This window comes from Acomys minous (assembly GCF_964271855.1).
Source record: "Acomys minous genome assembly, chromosome: 11".
In the NCBI taxonomy this organism is placed as follows: Eukaryota; Metazoa; Chordata; class Mammalia; order Rodentia; family Muridae; genus Acomys; species Acomys minous.
In genome coordinates this window covers 107,719,833-107,735,998 of record NC_140492.1, presented here as the reverse complement: position 1 = coordinate 107,735,998, position 16,166 = coordinate 107,719,833, and the positions used below count along the sequence as shown (strand labels likewise).

The 16,166-nt window shown below is 41.6% G+C and overlaps 1 protein-coding gene across 10 annotated transcripts in view; it reads right to left on the bottom strand.

The window, feature by feature from the left end:
- The window catches only part of PDE4D (phosphodiesterase 4D), a 1,423,826-nt gene that overhangs the window by 499,454 nt on the left and 908,206 nt on the right, over positions 1-16,166 (bottom strand). The window contains exon 1 of one of the 10 annotated variants that reach the window (XM_084801374.1): positions 14,949-15,195. The exons of the other annotated variants lie outside the window; for them this stretch is intronic. Coding sequence (XP_084657500.1) covers positions 14,949-15,088 — 140 coding nt within the window. The 5' untranslated portion in view covers positions 15,089-15,195. Of the gene's footprint in view, positions 1-14,948; positions 15,196-16,166 lie in introns of those variants that run through there. 10 annotated transcript variants of the gene reach the window in all.

Below are 16,166 nucleotides of genomic sequence, written 5' to 3'. Positions count from 1 at the left end.
TCATGACCTCACTGCAGCTGAGATTGTCTGCACAAGATCGGTACAAGATGAGGCCCATCAACATTTCTTCAGGAATGGAGGAGGCTCTCATGTGGCAGCTCCACCCTCCTCATGGGAATCCAGTGCTTTGAGTGAGACTAGTTTTTATAGAGTCCTATATTTAAAGATTTCTCCAGAAGATCTTTTATTATACAGTATTGTTTTAGCTATTGTGCATTTTCTGTTTTTCCATATGAAGTAGAGAATTGATCTTTCAAGGTCTGTAAAAAAAATTGTGTAGGTATTTTGATAGGGATTGCACTGACTCTATAGATTGCTTCTGGTAAGATGGCTACTTTTACTATGTGGATTTGCCCAATGTGGGAGCATGCAGGAATCGTTCCATTTTCTGATGTCTTCTTTAATTTTCTTCTTCAGAGACTTAAAGTTTTTTTCATTTAAGTCTTTCACTTGCTTGATTGGAGCTACACCAAGATCCTTTGATCTCAAGTTGTACTATAGAGCAAGAGTAATAAAAACAGCATGATACTAGCATAGAAATAGGCCAGTTGATCAATAGAATCAAATTGAAGACCCAGTAATTAATCCACACATCTAGGGACATTTGATTTTTGACAAAGATGCCAAAACCATGCAATGGAAAAAAGTCAGCATCTTCAACAAATGATGCGGGTCCAACATGATGTCTATATGTAGAAACATGCAAATAGATCCATATTTATCACCCTGCACAAAACTGAAGTCCAAGTGAATTAAAGACCTCAACACAAAACTAGACACACTAAATCCATTAGAAGAAAAAGTGGGAAAGAGCCTAGAACTCACTGCCACAGGAGACAACTTCCTGAACAGAACATGGGCAGCTCAAGTTCTAAGATCAACAATTAACAAATGGAACCTTATGTAGGACAAAGGACACTGTCAATGGAACAAAATGGCAGCCTACAGACTGGGAAAAGATCTTCACCAACCCTACATCTGAGAAAGGGCTGATATCTATAATATACAAAAAACTCAAGAAATTAAACACCATCAAACCAAATAACCCAATTAAAAAATGGAGTACAGAATTAAACATAGAGTTCACAACAGAGAAATATCAAATGGCCAAGAAACACTTAAAGAAATACTCAATGTCCCTAGTCATCAGGGAAATAAATTCAAATCAAAATGACTCTGAGCTTCTATCTTACGCCAGTCTGAATGGCTAAGAAAAAAAACTCAAATGCCAGCACAGCTGGTGAGGATGTAGAGAAAGGGGAACACTCCTCCACTGCTGGTGAGAGTGCAAACTTGTACAACCACTTTGGAAATTAACCACTTTGGAAGTTGCTTTCTCAGAAAATTGGGAATAGTGCTACCTCAAGGCCCAGTCATACCACTCCTGGGCATATACCTGAAAGATGCTCTACCATATCACAAAGGCATTTGCTCAACTATGTTCATAGCAGCTTTATTTGTAATAGCCAGAATCTGGAAACAATCTAGATGTCCCACAATGGAAGAATGGATAAAGAAACTGTGGTACATTTATACAATGGACTGTTACTCAGCTATTAAAAACAAGGAAATCTTGACATTTGCAGGCAAATGGATGCAACTAGAAATGATCATCCTAAGTGAGGTAACCACACCCAGAAAGACACACATGGTACATACTCATTTATAAGTGGATATTAGCCCAAGATATATGTCCTCTAAGAGACTCCACCCAGTGGGGGATCAGGACACATTGTTGGTCTCTGGGCAGAGCTCTGAGAGTTGTAGGGAAGAGTAGAGGCATGGAAGTTCCATGAGGGAGCAGGAGCTCCACAGGGAGACCATCAAGGCCTGTGGACCAGGACATGGGGGGGGGGGGCGGCTACACAAACTGATGCACCAGCCAAGGACAATGCATGCAGAGAACCAAGACCCCCCCCCCCCCGTTCAGATGTAACAGATGGAATGCCGATCCTCCACATGGTGGTGGGGGAGAGGGGACTGCAGTGGAACCTCTGACATGCACTCTGGTGCCCACAATTCGGTCGCTGCTCCTTGGCAAGACAGCCTAGTGGCACACAGAGGGACAGGATGTAGGCTGTCCTGATGAGATATAGTAGGGTGTTGCCAGATACGTGGGGTAGAAAGGCCCTCCACTCTCAGAGGTCTAGGGGAGAGGAACAAGCAGAAGAGGAGGGTGGGAGGGTGGGAATGGGACGATAAGAGAGAGGGGATAACAATCAGAATGTAATGTGAATAAATTATAATAAATAAAATAGTCATAAAAAAGAATCCTATGTTCGAGTACTTAGTTTCCAGTTAATAGAATGGTTTGGGAAGGCTTAGGAGCTGTGGCCTTATTGAAGGAGGTCTATGGTTAGGGGCGAGCTTTGCAGTTTCAAAAACCCATGCCATTGCCAGCTAGTTCTCCTCTCTCCCCCCTCCCCCCTCCCCTCTCCCCCTCCCCCCTCCCCCATCTCCCCCTCCCTCTCCCCCTCTCTCCCTCTCCCCCTCTCTCCCTCCTCTCTCTCTCTCTCTCTCTCTCTCTCTCTCTCTCTCTCTCTCTCTCTCTCTCTCTCGGGTCAGGACATAGGTTCTCAAGTACTGCTCCAGCACCATATCTGCCTATCTGCTAGGCTCTTTACCATGGTGGTCATGGACTCTCTGAAACTGTTAGCTCCCAATAAAACCCTTTGTTCTACAAGTTGCCTTGTTTACGGTATCTTATTATAGCAAAAGGAAAGCAAATAAGACATGTCCTATTGACACTTAATGGTTAGTGGGGGAGTGGCTGCCCTTTTCTTGGTAGGGTAGCTGCAGATAATTAGCCCTTATATCTATGTAAGGGCAAACTCCTCTTATTAAGCTCAGTGGGTGACACAAAGAGTGGCAGCAGAAGAGGCACTCATGTGGAAGGGACATTCCAGTGGACAAGGGAGTACATGAGGACAGGGTGAAAGGGACTGACTACAATGCGTTACACAAGTGTATGAGACCGTCCAACAACACAAAGGGAAGAAGGAAAACATTTGGGGAATCTAGAAGATCCCTGAGATCTAGCATCTGCCCCTTGAGAAGTCTGCATTTAGATTTTTGTCTACAATGCCTCATTTTTTATCAGGACATCACAATAGGGAAATAGGATTTCCTGCCATGTTTTCTATGTGGAGGAAGAAATAAATAAATGGAAGTAAGTAAACTGTGCTGCTACCAGAGAGTGTACATTTTATAAGTGTAAGCACACGGAGACACTCCTAGTTTTCTGGCTCTAGTTATTTCTTAGAGCTTGCAGTGTGTGGCACAGCTAACTTTGAGAAAAGGACGAGAGGTGTGTAAGACACAGATGTCTTGTTTATCCTGGATAGATGTGTCAGTTGGAGCACCTCACCAGACAGCAGACAAGCTAACACCGAGAGCTGCAGACTTTCTGTGTTAACGGAAATTTAGAAAGCTGAGCTGAGGTCAGAGAAAACAAAACACAGTGGGTCCCGGGAAATTATGGTGATGGTTCTGCAGCTGTGCCCATATCCCCTCAGAAGTCACATGCCCCTGGTGTTCTAGCTGAAGTACATGCAGTGCTGCACCTAAGCCTCTGCTTGCATGCAAATCAGCCTGCAAGCCTGACAGGAATGAAGGAAGAACAGCAGTCAGGGAGACAGTACTTCGTTTGTCCCACCTATCATGTGGGACATCCTTGAAGCAAGGTTTTATCCAAGGGCTTCTTAAGAACATTGAGTCTGGCTGCCTGTCTCGGTTCTCTGACCTTTATTGTATCCCACACTGGCTTTCCTTTCTTTCCTGCCTAGCTACAACACTTCCCAGCTGCTGTTCCCTAAAAAGTACCCACCGAGTAAGCCATCCACACTCAACTCATCTCCGGGTCTGCTTCAGAGAGATGCCGACTTGACACCCATCTCCCATAGCTCCAAGAACTATGGCTGGGCGCATGTGTTGAATCAGCCCATCCTCGTGGCAGCTGAGAGGTTAAAAAATGACCAATCCGTGCCCATTCTACAGATGGGGTACCTGAGAACCTAAGTAACACCAGACTGGAATCAGGCTCCCTGGATCCACGGCTAGTACTGTCAGCTGCAGAGCAGCCTGCCTTTCTGTGTGATGAACAGGATACTGCAGAACAGTGAGCTGTGGCTACGAGAAATCTTTATGGTTCAAAGAGAACAGAGGAAGGCTTGACTCCACTTAGAATTCAGAGTAAGGAAATAGGGTAGGACGCGGGCTAGTGTGTTCCCGTAGATTTGCTACGGCAGAGAATCCAGGCATAGAAGTATATTCTGAGGTAAGGCTCATTGAGCAGTAGGGGGCGGGGGTGACTTCAGATAACAGAGTCCCATCCAAGGAGCTAGCTATGCAACGGAAGGAGGTGAGGGCACGGGGCTGGTGGCCAGTTTGACTCTAGCATCTTCAGGCCTTCTTTAAATGCACCAAGTTTATGTGAATTTGTTCATCAACAACCATCATGTCAGTTTTATTGAGGTTTCCTTGGGCTTTGTTTAAAGGAGAGGTTTGGGTATTTATAGACATATGTTTGCACTAGTAACAGCAAAGGCTGGAGAAGACGCAAGGCAAACAGGAGCGCTCACTCATTGCTGGTGGGAGTGAAGAGGGAAAGGGTTAATGAATCAAGTGTATTCTAATCTCAAAACTTAAGCCTATTTGTGTTGAAAAGGTGAAGAAATTAAGATTTATAAAAATGATAATTAGACCTTATACTATGAGATTAGAAAGATGGCGGCCAGCTATGTTAGGGCCTGGTGCTATAGTGTGTACAATGTAGAGCCAGCACATTTTCTTGGTTAAATACAAGAAGATGGCTCTTCTTGAGTTTGGTTGGACAGTAAAAACATGTACATTAAGAGTCATTTCATTTGTGAGGATGAAAATGAACTAAAATGTAACATCAGTGTTATGGATTCAGGCACAGACATCACAGAGCTGCAAGGTTCATTTTTATGCTTTAAACTCAATCAAAAGATTAAGCATACATGCACATGTACATACATACGTACATACATACATACATACACACACACACACACACACACACACACACACACACACACACACACAGGAAAAACAGTCACTGAATGAATGAGAATGAGGTGCCAATTAGATTTGAAGACAGTTTCTAGCAGGGCTCTTAGGTTAAGCACCATTCAGAAGATGAGCCAAATAAAAAACCATAGACAAATTCTCCCCCATGTTAGAAGATGCGTGAGAATTATTTAAGCTCAAGGTCCCAGTTTTTTTTTTTAAATATAAAAAAAAATCTACCCGTCTAAACACATGACCTTTTCATGTAAACTGAAATCAACTATGGCAGCCATAAGTCTTAGGGACTCAATTCTGGAATGACTTTGGATCTAACACAGTCTTTGTAAGATGTGGTTCATGCATCAATTCCATGTAGGATATGTTGTCCTATAGCTGTGGGTGGCAGCACTCACGAGCATACCGTTGCTGTCTCATCTAGGAAGGCGGATGTTGTTTAAAGTTAGATTGCATGAAGCATGGATAAGGAAAATGTCTACAGCAAAAGCTAGAAACCATCTAGAAGCATGGATAAGCAGAAGTTAGTTAGGGACCATCCAGAAGCACGGATAAGCAGACCTCCTGCAGCGGAAGCTAGGGACCAGGTATAGGAGAAACTGAATATGAAGAAAAGCATGAGAACTTGGAGCCTGTGACTCTTCAGAAGGTAAAGGAGCTTGTTGCTGAGGCTGACAACTTGAGTTTGACTCCCTGGACACAAATAGGAGAAAAAGCAAGCCGTCATGCAAGATGTCCTGTGACCTCCACATGGGAACCATGATACACACATGCTCCTATATAATAAATAAATAAATAAATAAATATGTGTTTTTAAAGAAAATAATCAGAACTCGGTCCCTATGTAGTTTTCTGGTTAGCATAGTACTTCTGTGTCTTGAGCTGAAGAACAGTCACACTTTAAGAAGACAGAAATGAGCAATCTATTTAAGGTATGGGGCCATTGATTCTTTTCCAGATTCACAATAATCCACATTTTCACTCTCAGATTTAGAAAATAAAAATCTGGCAACCCAAAGAAGAGAAAAATGTGGAGTTCCCTTAGTAGTGACCAGGAGCACTCAGCACATTACAGTGATTTCTGAAGCCATGCCTGCATATTCTAACAGCCCCAGAACGAGTGTTGGGGAGCCCTGAACTTCAAGGATATGAAGAGATGTCTGAGGACAGAGCACAGCACAGACATCATTTACAATTGTCTAGTATGAGACTCTGGGCTCCAACCCCAGTGCCATAAGAAAGAGAAGGAACAAGGGAAGAAAAGGAGGAACAAAGGAAGGAGGGAATGAAGGAAAGAAGGAAGGAAGGACAACTAAAAGGGAAAATATAAAGTCTGTTAGAACTTACAGCCATAGCCTATGGAATTAGAAAAACTTTTAAATAACGTCTATTAATGTCTCATGTTTGTCATTTGTCCTCTAAAGCATTATAGAAACATAAAAAGAGAATTTGTATTAATAAATATTTAAATGAGGTTAGACCAGACGAAGTTAATCACAGCCTGCTTACTTATTTTCAGCGAGCAAGCTTCCTGGGGGAACAGTGATGCTTTCAAGTAAACTTCATAGGGTTTTTTTTTTTTTTTGGAAAAATCTTTGCAAAATCAGGTGATATATATGGAATTGTGACATTTGAACAAAAACCACAGAAAGGTTCCTATTACAAATGAGCAGGGCTGAAAGAGCTGAAGCTGAACCTTTTGTCTTTATTTTTAAAATCTCTTCTCACTATGTATTTTATTCGTTTGAGGATGAAAGTCAAGGCAGGCATCTTAGGGCATCTGTTCGCCACTCAAGAGTTATTTCTGGGCAGCATGAGGAATCTCTCTCTTTCAAAGTCAGGTCTCAAACCCAAGACTGCAATCTGATGAATATATTCATAAGACCCTTCCTACCACAAACAGGCAGCGGCAGCTGAGACTGCATGCTGTGGAATCCCCAAAACATATTTGATAGGGAAATATCATAAAACACTGTAATTTAATCATAAAACAATTCACATTTAGTAATTAGGAACTGTAATATGTCCATCAGAGCTCTGCACCGTCCGTCCCCTGACGTCATACTGTGAGTCAGTAAGTTTAAAAGCAGACTAAAACACCTTTTAATGGCTTGCTATCTCCTGTCAGCATCTGTGCCCTATTTTCAATTTGCTCGACACCCTTGAACTGGTAGCCTTTCCTATCCCCACAGATGATGTTTCATGCCTTGACTAAGCACCCCATTTGCCTTACTGAGCCACACCCCTTGCTGAAATGTAGTGTTTGAATTATGTATCTCATAGGAAACGTAAGTAACAAGACCAAATTCCCTAAGGATCTCAAGACTCCCATCAATGTGGTTTATTCATTATTTTTGTCTCCCACTGGGCCCCCCTCCTCTTTTACAGGCAGCGTGTTCTACATTAAATTCCCGGGTCTACACAGGGAACCTCCCTTTGGGAGTGATCCTGCACTAGCAGCTGGGTCCCCTCCCTCTACTCCCTGTCCTGCCCTCTGCTTCCCCCACCTCCACCCACCCCCCATGCCTAACGCTCTCTGTTCAAAACTGTGAAAGAAGTCATTTTCCCTAAGTTATCTAGGGCTAACATTTTTATTCTTTTATTTATTTAAAATAAATCTTTCCCTAAGCCATTCCCTCAAACCACTCTCCAAATTGGTTTCTTGTTTTCAGCAACTGGTATTCGTAGACACACACACACACACACACACACACACACACACACACACACACACACACTATTTGTTATTTGTCTTCCATTCCTGCATATCTTTAAGGCACTTGGGTTAAGGCAATTATCCTTTGTATTTCTTGAAGCCTTGTATATTTCTTTGTTGCCTGCTATCTACTGTACTATAATTATGTATTTTTAAGGCTGTCTTACAAACCTATGCCTATCTCCAAGGTAGGACTCTTAAGGTATTTATTTGGGGATACTTTATGCTAAGAAGAAATCAGTAACCTCCACCTGTTCCAATAGAATTCACTAAGAGTGATGTTATCCAGCATTGGGTATGATCTCGTTTAAGATAGCTCTTTGCCTGTGGGCATCATAAAATTTAAAATCCTGTAGTTGGTCAATCACTTTGAAGAGCAGCAATGTTGGCAGCAAATGCCCAGACATGTACGGTCAGAAAAACACGGTCAGAAATATCTCATCTGACAGTCACCAAGTAGAGCTTATCGTGCAGTTCCAGAGCTAGTTTGGACATGGCCAAACAGCACCGAGGAAAGATGGTAAATGGAGCGGACTCTCCATGGTCTGTTTGTCGCGTGTGTGCCCAGGAGAGTGCTCTTCACTTTGCACCAACGTTGTGCCCACTCAGCACTCACTGCAGTTTGTATTTCTTCTTCATCAGCCTAAAGGGTAGCAACTATCCTAATACATCTGCCTACAGAAGCACTTTCTACTAATTCAGAAAGGACCCTTTGGGCAAGAATGGCTCAGGAGCACAGTTCACGGCTAATTCCTTGTAAAAAATTATTCATTCTGAGAAAACAGAAAAAGCTGCTGACACAGAGGAAGTGCAGGTCATAGTGCCAACATTAAGGAATGCTTTCTCAAGGAAAGGTGGTTAGCGTTCACAGGTGTCCGGCAAACTTATTTAACTTGCTAACTATCACAACAAGGAAGTCTGTTGATTTTTTTTCCCTCTGGTATATTGTTAATCTGTTTTCTAGAAGGCCCTTGGACATAGTGTGGAGCCATATTTTTATAAAAACAATATGGTAGATTAAAAGAGAGATTGAGCTTTGAAATTAGACCAGACCCAGAATGGTCCAGCTTCATTAAGTCAGCAGAATGTCACCTTGAGAAAGTCACTTAGCCTCACAGCATTCCATTCTGCAAAGAATGAGTCAAGACAGGGAAAACAGGAAGCCACTGCTGGCTGGTGAGATGGCTCCGTGGGTCAAGCACTTGCCATCCACGTGTAATCACCTGAGTTCAGATTTCCCAGTAGCCACGTAAAAGCCTGGCATGTAAACATGTATCTGAAACCCTAGTGCTGGTTGGGAGCTGGGAAGACAAGCAGCTCACTGGTCAGCCAGCCTAGCTGAAACAGCAGTCTAAGGGTTGGGGACAGACCTCATCTCAAAAAGTAGAGAGCTATTGACCAGAGATGATACAGTCTCCACATGTGCAACACTTGAGCACACACACCCCATACATGCATACATACATACATACATACATAACATATATTCAAATTCAAAATAAAATTCATCATTGCTACTAAATCATGTTGCTCATATGAAATCACAAAGCATGCACAGGAGAGCTCAGCCAGTGTTGCTGCCTTTGATATATAAAATAGTTATATTTGTTACCTATATATATTTTAAAAAATCACTCAAGTGCTTTTAGCATGTTCTTCTAATAAATTATCACTTATATTCTATGAGATTGTCTTTAATAGTCTCTAACATTAATTGGTCACTACATGTTATACTCATTTTAAACATTGGTGAAGAATTCAGGGAGTGTTCACATGGCCACAGAGAACTTTAAGAGAGATTTTTGTTACAATTAGAAACCTGGGAGTTGTTGTGCCCCACACAAAAACCCTGAATGTATCATCTAGGTTATGCATCCTTCAAACCTAACACACACACACACACACACATGTATACATATATATGTATATGTACATTACAATTTTTTAATAAGAAATTATCTGTAAACATGTTCTCTTGGCAATGTTTATAGGCTGACAATTCTCAAACAATAAAAAACACAATCTAATAGGCCATCAAGTGATTATCATACCTAAATTAACTTATGGCTTAGAGACATTTTTGAGCAATTGCCTAAAATATTGGAATGAAGTTAGAGCTAAGTTTTGTGTAATATGACTAAAGAAAGATAAAAAGTGGCCGGGCATGGTGGGGCACGCCTTTAATGCCGGCAGTTGGGAGGCAGAGGCAGGTGGATCCCTGTGAGTTTGAGGCCAGCCTGGTCTACAATGTGAGTCCAGAATAGCCAAGGCTACACAGAGAAACCCTGTCTCAAAACAAACAAACAAACAAACAAACAAAAAACACCAAAAATGAAAAACAAAAAAAGAAAGAAAGAAAAAGAGAACTTTGGATCTAAGACAAATAAGAAAGTGGTTGTCACTTTCCTTTTAGTCATTCCTCCATTTTAGAATTCTGAACTATAGTTCTTTTCCCCAAAGTTGACTAATTTTCTCTCAGCTGAAAGACATCAGCATTATAAGTAGCAATTCAATAGTGAAAATCTAAAAGAATTAAGAGAGTAGAGTGGGTAGTGAAACACTGAACACATATGAGATAGTCCAAATTCTTGGCTGATATTTTTCTTCCTTCCTTTCTTTCTTTTCTTCTTTCTTTCTTTCAAAGATTTTCTAAGACATTCCTGGTTTAACCCCACTTAGCCCACAGTAGGTGGTTGAAAAAAGACAGTTTTAGCAATTTAAGAAAGACTAAAAAAATCAACAGTTTAATTTCCATACATTGTGGGCAAACATAGGATTTCCAGTTGCAAATTTTCTTCTTAATTATAACATTGCTCATCAAATTTTATTTTCATTTAGAAGTTCTACGGTATTGTTTAAAATTCAAGAAGAATACAGCTAGAGACAATAAAAGACATGAAAATAGAAGGCCTGGGAGGGGGGAGTATAACTAATAAGATCTGAAGTTCATCTAATTAAAAACAACCTTAATCTAAGCCCAACCTTCTGCCTTACAATGGCCTGGATTTACAACTGTGCTCTAATGACGGGTGAACAAGTCAGGCTCCTATAGTTACCAACTCCAAGTTCGGTAGCCAAGCACTTACAAATAAGCTTTTTGGTCCTCCTAGGATCTACAACCAAGCTTTGAGTCTGGTGTTTTGAGAGGAGCTATTACAAAGAGGAAAAGAAAGTCCTGAAAAGGTCAGACGAGGGCAATCTCCATAGAAAGTATGCAGATACTGGCTGAATTCTGCTTACCAAGCTGAGCAGAGACACCATTATTCTATAGAAGACGTAATACTGTCCGTGCATACATCATCACCATTTCCTGTTCTAATCATGAACTTTGCCAACTTTACTTCCAGGTTATGTGTCGGTACTTTCAATTGAAAAGATCAGACGGAAATTGGCCGGAGAGGAAGAATTTCTCTTCATTAAACATCAAGCCATTTGTCTCTCTCCAAATGTTCATCCACTGGATTAACTGTTTAAAAATGCTGCGCAGTTTTAAACATATCCAAATTATTCTATTACATGTTCCCCTTATACTTTGCCCCATTCTATAAAGAATATGTATTAATCAAAACAAAGCAAAATGACCTAGCCCATGAATTGAATCCTTGGACTACAGAGAACTAAACCAACTGTGAGTACTAGACTGCAGCTCAAAGAAGGAACAGCCTTGATATTGACTTATGGGTTTATAATCAGCCCACTTCACCTCTTAGTCGAGGTGAGCTGTCAGCATCACTGCAGCAGTTTGATAACAAGTATTTAAACATCTCCTTAGAAAAATGAAGCCCTGGGAACCAAATAAGTAAATAATTAATCACCATCCATGATCACCAGTCCCAAACTATCTCCAGAAAGGTTCCTCAGCTTCTATCGCCCCCTCCTCAACCCCTTCTCTGAGTCAGTTGAGCCCATTTAAAAAGGGATACAAAGGAATTCAAAGAGAACGCCCTCCTAGAGTTTGAAACTACCCATCTTCAGAGCATCTAGCACAACTTTGTGCATCTTGCATGAATTTATGCCATCTTATAACATTTTTACAAATCATATCATACAAAGTAGGTGATGTGTGTGTGTGGAAAAGCTGCAAAGCTATGCTCGTCTCATTGTGTTGTGTCTTTTTTGGAAGAGCCTTTCATGGAGCTCAGCATCATAGCACCATGAGGCTTCTTAGGAGTCTTCTTAATTACTGTTGGATGGAATATAAATTCCTAGAAAGCTAACTTGTATTATCCTTATTAGACAATGGAAGACCCATTTCTGAATTGCCATGCCACCATTTTGTTCTCATAACTTGACAGAATAAAACACGGAAGGTATATAGTGCTTGCTTATTTCGTCAGGCAAACCCTTATCTTTGTTTGGCTTGGCAGTAAAGAGGCTAAAACGTGCAATGGAAAGACAGCTTGGCAATAAAATCATCCAGAAAATACTTTCAAGGTAGCTTCAAACAAGAAAGACACATTCTTCATACACTTTATAGCACTCTCCCAGCACCCAAGGGGTAGTGTTCTATTAAGCCAAGTATTCGGACCACTTATTAACTTTAACTTGTAACCAAGAAACAGTGAGCCTGTCATAAGATTGCACAATAGCCAAGACTGCAGGCTAAGGAAGTGAAGATGAGAATTCCTATTTAGATGGCGAACCTCAGAAACTTCTGAAGACTTCTCTAGATCTGCTATGTACCAATTTCCCTCTCTTCTTGGCTTCTCATAAAGCAAAAGGGCAAGAGACTAGACCACGTCTCTCTCTCTATCCTGCCTATCCAAAAGGGCTTGGTGCTGTCATAAACCTGAGCTAGTGTTTCTGAAATCAAAGCACAGGTCTCCTTTAAGATGCTTATCGTTTACTGCCGTTAGTCTGTTTCTGTTTTCTTCCACACAGAAACAGAGGAGCATGAGAAGATGAAGAAGAAAGACAGTGTCTTCCTAAACCTTTTCTTCTTAACAAGAAGACCAAAGAGCATGGAAACTGACCCAGGAGGGAGTTTTACAGTGGGGCACAGGGAAAGGAGGATTCCTGTCAAACACTGAGACTCATTTACTGAATTACTGAAAGGTGACATTATCTGTAAAGAAAACAACAACAACAACTGGGGAAGTTGAGAATCGAGCACTACACTAAGTGGGTCACCTGGAAAAGAAAAAAGAAAAAGAAAACACCACCTTCCTCCTTTGAGTTAAATGTTTCAATAATGAATCCCTTGAAGGAGCCCAGGGGAAAGCAGCCACACAGAGCATTGACTGGTACACACACTGGCTCAGTTTGTTCATAACAATAACAAATTGGCACAGTGTGAGGTGAAATGGATGAAGGGTTACCTAGCTCCAGGCACAAAAGAAACCATTCAGAACTCTCAACTTCTCTATGCATCCTTTGAACACATTTATTACAGAGTGACAGAAGCATGAATAAGCAAATTTGCATTTTTTTCCACCTAAAACTACAGAGTTGAACAGCCCATTTCTTTCCAGTGAAAGGGAGAGGTGAAGTTAATGAAAATGAAAGGTGATTATACTACTATGCATCCAAGGAATACAGGCATCTGAGCTATTGAAACATAAACAATAGGATTTAGCTAAGACAGAAGAGGTTGCTTTGTAGCAAGGTACACTTTAGAAATGAGAATGGCAATTCTTTAAAGGGAAAAAAAATCACCTTTGCTTTGTTTAAAGCAAAGATTAAGAGGTATGACATTAACCATAAAGAAAGCTATAAAAATAGAAGGACAAGGGACACAAGGCTACTGTGTACCAAAGAATACTTCCAGGACCTTTTAACCTCAGAATTAAGGGCTACTGATGTGATGCTTTCTATAAGAACAACTAGATCCTTGGTGACGGTGACGTCTGACCCTCACCAACAGGGGAAGCAAGGCACTGGCAACCAAAGCCCTCCCTACTCGGGAACTCTGGTGATGCAGTTGGAAGGCTGCCATCGAGGCCTGCAGACATGCCATCCGGACTCTCACAGACACATCAGAGCTTGGGGACGGAGGCTGTGTGGTCAGCCAAGAAGGGAGATACGCCACAGCCCTGACTCTGGACTTATATGAAAACAGGCACCAGACAAGAGTGACATTTGGGGGCAGGGGGAGTGTCTCCCAGGCCACAATCTCTGCAAGCAATTTCTAGCTTGGAATCAGAACCTCTGTAATAACCCAGTAGGTGATTTTGCTGGTATCTTAAACTATGAGACTTTGGTTAGTCACAAAAGCAACTATGAGGCCACTCAGAGATCTGTTTTTTTGTATCTATTACTTATCTTGAGTCCGGTCAGAATGTTTATGTCGGAAACATACATTGAAAATCAGGCCCAATACAGTAGCACAACACTTGCACAGTGGGAGACAAAAAGCTTTGTACTGGGCTTCTATCATGCATCACAAAGTTTCTGCTGTGAGCAATTGAATCCACGCCCCCTCCCCCCCCCCCACCGTAGGTACAATAAAAAAAACAAGCAACTTTCAAAATAAGCACCTTTGTCCTTGTAATGGCCTCAGCAATTAGCTCCTACACACTCAGTCACTGATGCCAAGCAGAAATGGAACGTGATGGAACACGCCTGGAGACATCGTCACATTGAATCATTGAATTGAACCTTAATACCTGACCAAACATTCAAACATTCATTACAGAACTAAGCAAGTTCTGTTAAAAGTTAGTGCACTTCATGATTCATGTGTGAGAATACTGTTAGAATTCTATTGGTTCAGCCCAGAAGGGCTATCCTTGAATAGCCCTTAAATGTGAGCAAGTAAGATGTTATGATTTTTTTTTAAAATATTGAGTCAACATTCAAAGTTTCCCTTAACCATCTATGGAAAAGCAGGCCAACTAATAATAGGTGTCAGAAAGCCATGTATACCCTTTTCTAGAGCATTAAAAAAAAAAAAAAAAAAAAAAAGACAGAGAGATCAGATTCACAATCCTCCTATTTCTGTTACTTACTAAGCTGGTTGTCATTTTCTATAATTTTGATGATGAAATATTAGCTATTGTGAGCTACCTCATGCCTTCCTCTTTGGGATGCTTTGTATCAACAAGAAAATTTTAATTGCATAATCGTTACTTTCTCAAATGATCTTCTTGGTTTGATACTTAGTGCTCAAGACATACCTTCCTCTGTTTGCTGTCATAGGATTTTTGGAATTCTGAGTCTTCAGACTGAAGGGGTCTCGACTACTTACCATATCCAGGAATGCCTCCTAAAAGGGAAGGTGTTCACGTGCATCATGTTCGCAGATCTTCCGTCATTAATATTTTCCTCGTCTCCTACGTTGCATGAAGTGATTTTCACAGATGAATCCCAACTCTCTGGCTTGAGCATCGATCATAGACAATTATTGCAACAAGTAATGAATTCTGCACCCCCAGGTCCCCACCCCCCCAAAAAAAAATGAACCACAAATAGCAAAAACAAAAGCCCTTCCAGGATTTGAAGAAAGAAACATCACAGAGCAGTGTAGGTATGAGTCCATCCATGAAGTTCCTGCCAGTGAACACACTAAAATAACCAGTCCAGTCGACTAATCCTAAACGGCAGCCAAGTACTGTCCTGGTGAAATCCAACTGCCTTGGGTGTGAATTAACGCATCTTCACAGACCCGACTATGGAATGTGGACAAAAAGGAGTCAAGAGACAGTTTCTTGTTATCCTTGTTAGAGAACTGTTAGGAGGGAAATGGAAAACTTCACGCTGCTTTGCCATGCTCTCCTTTGGAGATGAATATTGCTTTTTCTTCTTTCTTAGGCACATACTCATGTGTGGTCACTTTAACGCAGTGCTACCGTCTGAGTCTGAGACGTGTCGGACAAAGACCTGGGCAGCGGGACTAGAAACCATGAATAGCGCAAGCCAACTTCTTCTCCAAAGCTCAGAATCGCTGGTTTCAAAGGCTGAAGTAGGAAGACAATGAATAAATTCTGCTCTGCGTGACAGGACTGGTGTTGGCTCCCACCATGACTTCAGAAGGCGCTGTCGCGATGGTGATGAAATTCATCTGCCGCCTAACCCCACAGTAAGGCTGTCTGCTCGCCCGCTTTAAGTAAAATGACTAAGCTATCGCTTCTCTCACTGCAGAATTCCCTCTAATTTGTTGTTATCAAAACCGTGTGTGCGCTTTTTAATATTTTGCCTTGCAGAGTTTCACAGCTGCAAGGCAGACGTTGTCTAAGAATTTCTTACTCGGCTGGCTTTCTTTTCCCTCTGTTCTCCTTATCCTCGGTTCAGGTCCCAAATAAATGTCATTTACTCTGATGCCCTGACATCCGCAAGATTCTCGTGCCCAGGCTATACAGACCTTGCATGCTTTTAATAACACAGTGGCAACAGGCTCCAGGTGGAGTACCCCCCACACCGAATTTCCGGCAGAACCTTTGGAATCCTCGCAGCCGCCTTGCCTTGT